General features: G+C 32.8%; 2 protein-coding genes across 2 annotated transcripts in view; one reads left to right on the top strand and one right to left on the bottom strand.

Moving 5' to 3' along the window:
• LOC109585121 (uncharacterized) overlaps window positions 1–5,173 on the top strand; it is a 22,779-nt gene that overhangs the window by 6,423 nt on the left and 11,183 nt on the right. The window lies entirely within an intron of this gene.
• Window positions 332–4,544, bottom strand: LOC109585120 (uncharacterized). The gene is made up of 11 exons (XM_020001074.1): window positions 4,479–4,544; window positions 4,339–4,421; window positions 3,457–3,577; window positions 2,884–3,103; window positions 2,519–2,563; window positions 2,366–2,463; window positions 1,895–2,099; window positions 1,529–1,585; window positions 1,374–1,473; window positions 809–1,072; window positions 332–556 (listed from the first exon to the last, which is right to left on the bottom strand). The coding sequence occupies exons 1-11, from the start codon at window positions 4,522–4,524 to the stop codon at window positions 473–475; spliced, it is 1,323 nt and encodes a 440-aa protein (XP_019856633.1). The 5' UTR covers window positions 4,525–4,544; the 3' UTR covers window positions 332–472.

The following is a 5,173-nucleotide window of genomic DNA, read 5'->3' as shown; positions in this document are numbered from 1 at the left end:
TATGCCTATGTATTTGTTGTTATTCTCGACCATACTAACATTGATACGGATGGAACACTGGTACTGATGGAATCTCTCAGGACCAATAATACACTAGCGAGACTATGATAAAAAAAGGAACACGAACAAGTTTGTTCTTCTTTACCTCATTATGAAACTATTAAAAAAAGATTATACTTTCAATAATAAGTTCATGCACTCACCATTTGTTTTCTTTGCTGTTACATTATTTTTTTTATATTATTACTTTCTCTTTAATGAATTTTTTCTTGTTTTTGCAATTAATTGATGACTGAATGTGGAATTTTAATGTATGCACATTGCCACCAGGTTGAGGCTATGTCACTATGGACAATTGAACATTATTATGAATATAATGACAAAAAACAATGTACATATACTAGTATGTACAATTATAAATCAATATAAATGAATGAGTGATTAAATGATACAAAGGACTGCAGTTTACAGTTTACAACATTTGAATGTTTCCTTTCTTCTTGTATCTTTCAATTTCACGAGCTTCAACTAATTCTTGTACCTCAAGTAAACTCAACTACAAATACACATTAATGATAATTATTAATCAATATAATCTATTACTTAATATTTTATTGTCACTCTAAAGATATATGTATATGTATACATACTGGAGGAGGTGGTTTTTCAGTTGAGGACTAAAATTTTGGCAAATTTAAAACCAACTAATGACTGCAAATTTAGTAATTCACCACAAATGTAGCACCTTCAAAATTGCAAATACATGTACATACACAATAAGGTCAGTCTTTCTTTCACATTCTCTAACCTTCATACACTGTCTATCTCTAGTCACAAAACATCTCTCATCAGTAGTTCCTCCATCTTTACTCTCCCTTCCTCTCAGTATATGAACAGCATTAGTAAGTGATGCCAGTACGTTGATTTCAATCACAAAACTATTAGCAGCTCCTTCTCCCTCCCTCTCTTCTCCTCTCAGTACAGGAAGGAATGAGACGATGTATCTATCATCAAGTGAAGGGACTATCACTCTGCTGATGGAACGATCAATATCTCTACGAATCATATCTTTCTAAAAAAAGAAAAAAATACCATCTAGTGGAAAATTTGGATCATTGGATGGAGTTAAATTTGGCATATTGATAGCCATTCACCAAAATAAAAATCACAATTCTGAGCCATTATGCACATGCTCAATGGCAAGTGGCCACAATTCAACCAAATTAAAACTCGCTAATCACCAAAGTTTAGCAACTGGCCAAATTTAACTCCCTCCAAAATTCCCACTATACGGTAATATTTTAATACAGGGGCTAAAAAATTAAATAATAAATCAGCTTTCAATTTTTCCAAAATATTTTTATAGTTTTTACTTGTGCCCTCTCCAGTGGTATCCCATGAACTATTCCGTTACTGGCCACACCCAAATAGACACACCCACCAGTTTCATCATTAGCTAGCGCACACAATGACCTACATGTACAAGAACATGTATACATGTACATGTAACTATTATTATTATTATTACCTCAATACTCGATCATCAATATTGTGTCTCTTTAAAGATTCAATGGAGCAAATATCACTAACAACATAACAGGAGATACATTGATCCATAATGTGTGCATGTACATGTAACAAATATACGTGTAATTGGGGAAAATATTGGTGATAATAAATAATAATACATGTACATGTAGCATGGGAATTTTGTGAAGAATTACCACAAAGCTAGAAAATTTAGAGTGTTAAAATTTGTCAAATTGATTCCAAAAAGGACATGGTTCTATGAAATCCTATCAAATTGGAGACTAAAATTTTGGCAACTTAACTTCCATTCGCCAATTTTGTCAAATTTTTACTCCACCAAATTTTCTAGCTATACGGTACTTACATAAAAAGGTTACAACTATTGTTCTTATTGTATCTGTTAATTATTGACCCAAACAAGAACACATCAGAAGTAGACCCACTACCAGGAGCAGTCACTGGAGGAGAAATAATGGCTGTCTCTTGAGAAGCAGGAGCTGACATTGATTTACGTAACTCAGAGCTAAGTAACCTGTAGGTAGGTGAGGTCTTGTGTTTAGAACCAGCACCTAATAACAGTAATAATAATAATAATAATAATAACAAGGCTCTTTGTTATTTGTATTTTTTATAATTGTCACAAAATCCATGACAAGCAAAAACTAATTCCTGTCACAAAATCCGTGACAATCAAAAACCTATTAGTTCCATTGTCACAAAAATTGTCATAAGCAAGAAACAAATTTGAGTCCATTGTAAAATGACAAAAATTCAAATACTAATTCAAGTACTAGAAAAGAGTATTTAAACTATTGACTCCAAGTCTGTGGTGTACCGTTGTGCCTGTGGTGAGGTGAAGGGGAGAGAGAGGAACTGGCCGTCTTCACCTTTGAGGTCTTTGGAGTTGTATCACTTTGCTTGGGGAATGGGGCACTGTAATGATGATGACATAATTAATGTATTTAATTAATCAATTATTATTAATTACCATGTTAGTCCAGGTTTTTCATCGTCAGTAACAATTTTATTTCCACTAAAATAAAAAAGTAATGTGTCATGATTGTCATGATCGAAATATAAAATGAATAGAAGCCCATGGTTTTTTTCTAAAAAATGGCTCCAAATTTTTATTACATTTCTGATACATATTGATGTCCTTATGCTGTGTAGCAAGTTTGAGCTGATTCCAACTTTAATTTTTTGAGTTACGGCCATTTTAAGAAAATGCCCAAATTCTGAAAAATACCCAAGGCTAAAAAACATGGACTATAGTCTATGTTTTTTTCTGGAAAAATGGCTCCAAAATCACCATAAATTTTCATTACATTTTCTAATACATATTGATGTCCTTACCTCCTTAGGCCACTAATGGTGGTCAGTACTTGTTCAATGATCCCCTCAATATCAGTACAGTGTTCCTTCCTCTCCTCATGCCAGTCCATCAGTCTATCATACACATGATACACTTCAAATACCTCAAGAGCCTCCTCAGTGTCATTAATGAGTGCATTGGTAAGGATACCCAGACACAGTCCTGATATCTGAATACTGATATTAGGTAGAGTACAGAGTTCTATAAGGAGAGAAGAGAATGATATTAATGGAGATTAATACAATAATAATTAATAGATACATACATGTACATACATGTATGTATGCATTAAGTATAATACTGTATAGCGGGAAATTTTGGAGGGAATTAAATTTGGCGAATTGACATTTTGATAGCCATTTGCCAAAATAAAATCAGCCATTTTGAGCCATTATACGCATGCTCAATGGCACGTGGCCACAAATTCACCGAATTAAAACTCACCAATCACCAAAATTTAGCAATTCACCAAATTTTACTCCCTCCAAAATTTCCTACTATACGGTAGTAATTATTAATTGGTCATCATCATTATTATTATTATTATTAATTACCAGTTAATATTTGTATAGCTCCCAGTTGTCTCATTAATACACAGACCTCCTTTGAGTGAGTTAAATTCATAACAGCTCCTAATGAAGCCTCCTTCACTTTATCATCAGGACAATCCAACAACTAGCAACAATGATCATTAATTAAAAATGATAAATAAAATAAAACAATGAATAAATACAGCAATGAAGTATATTGTGGTACACAAATGCTGCAAGCATGTACATGTACATGTTCAAACTTCAATACATCTATACATGAAGTTTGAACAGGTTAATTCACATTGTGTCCAACTGTCCATGTGCCATTGAGCATGTACATAATGGTACAAAATGGCGTGTTTTAATTTGACAAATAGCTACTGTATAGCTTGATATTTTCGTGGGTCGATATTTTTGTGGTTTGCTCCTAGTGGGGCAATTTGCGGTTTAATTTTCGTGGTTGACAGTTTACATAGCCCATAAGGGGATGGCACTTCAATAATTTCGTGGGCTTAAATTTCGTGGGCAGCCCATAACCACAAAAATCACAAAATTTACATTCCACAAAAATTTCAAGCTATACGGTATTACATGTATATCAAAATTTTATCGTAGAGCGCAAAATTTTGAGGGCTGTAAATTTTGTAAATTTGCCTAAAAAATCTATTATGTAGATTTAATATTTGTGAATTTATACCGTCCACCATCTTGTGTCCTAATAATTTTGATTTTTGCGGGAGTAATTTTCACAATTCTTCAAAAATTGCAAAATCCGCGGAATTTACAGCCCTCAAAAATTTTGCACTATACGGTGTATTTTTCTTCCTCCAAATCACAAGCTATGCAATACTTCATAATACATTTTTAGAAAATCAAAATTATAAAATATTATATTATTATTACCTCCAGCAGTAAAGTGACTCCACCAGTTACTTTAATCTCTCTTCTGTACAGTTCCTTCTCAAAAGCAATGTTCCCCAGTATAGCTGTGTATAATGGATCATGTGACAGTCATGTGACACTATAGACTCATGCTACAGTACCTGCTGTGTGTCTCAATATTGTGTAACTCTTAGGAGGAGAGTCCATTCCTAATAGAATACAGGGAGCAGCCTATAGTGAATAATACAATAATTAATAATAATAACATTGACTATAGTACATGTACATTTAATGGTGCAATCTGTAAAATTAGCCAAAAATTAATATAAATACATGTACATGCAGTAATTAGCCAAATGAACTTTCCATTGGTGTACATGCATGTTATAAATAAACTAATGTATTATTGCAAGTCAATTGAATTTAATTAATTGTACATGTACAGGGATGAAAATAAGGGTTTAGTATTAATCTGCAACTTTTCAGGTCATATTTGCTTTTGGTCTGACAGCATGAAGCAATGACAGGACACTTTTTTAATGCAGCAATTATCATGTGTATCGTATCATTTAAATCTCTTAAAGAAATGCTTTTTGTAAAAAAATCACTGAGATAACAAAAGTTCAACAATTACATTTAATCAGTAAACTAGTTGTCCCAAATATCAAGAGAAAGTTCTGGTTCCGATGTAGCCAATATAAGCTTTTTTTTAGACGGAAACCAAGTAAAATTAGTCGGTTTTTGGCCGTTTTCAGACTGTTATTTTCATCCCTGCATGTACATGTACATGCATATTAAATTTGAAGCAGCTATAGAACACAGTGATTTCATTGGCTCAAAATATTCTCAGAACCAA

Source organism: Amphimedon queenslandica, unplaced genomic scaffold (genome assembly GCF_000090795.2).
Source record: "Amphimedon queenslandica unplaced genomic scaffold, v1.1 AMPQUscaffold_13117, whole genome shotgun sequence".
NCBI lineage: Eukaryota > Metazoa > Porifera > Demospongiae > Haplosclerida > Niphatidae > Amphimedon > Amphimedon queenslandica.
The sequence above is the reverse complement of the archived record's forward strand: the minus strand, read 5'-3'. Positions and strand labels throughout refer to the sequence as shown.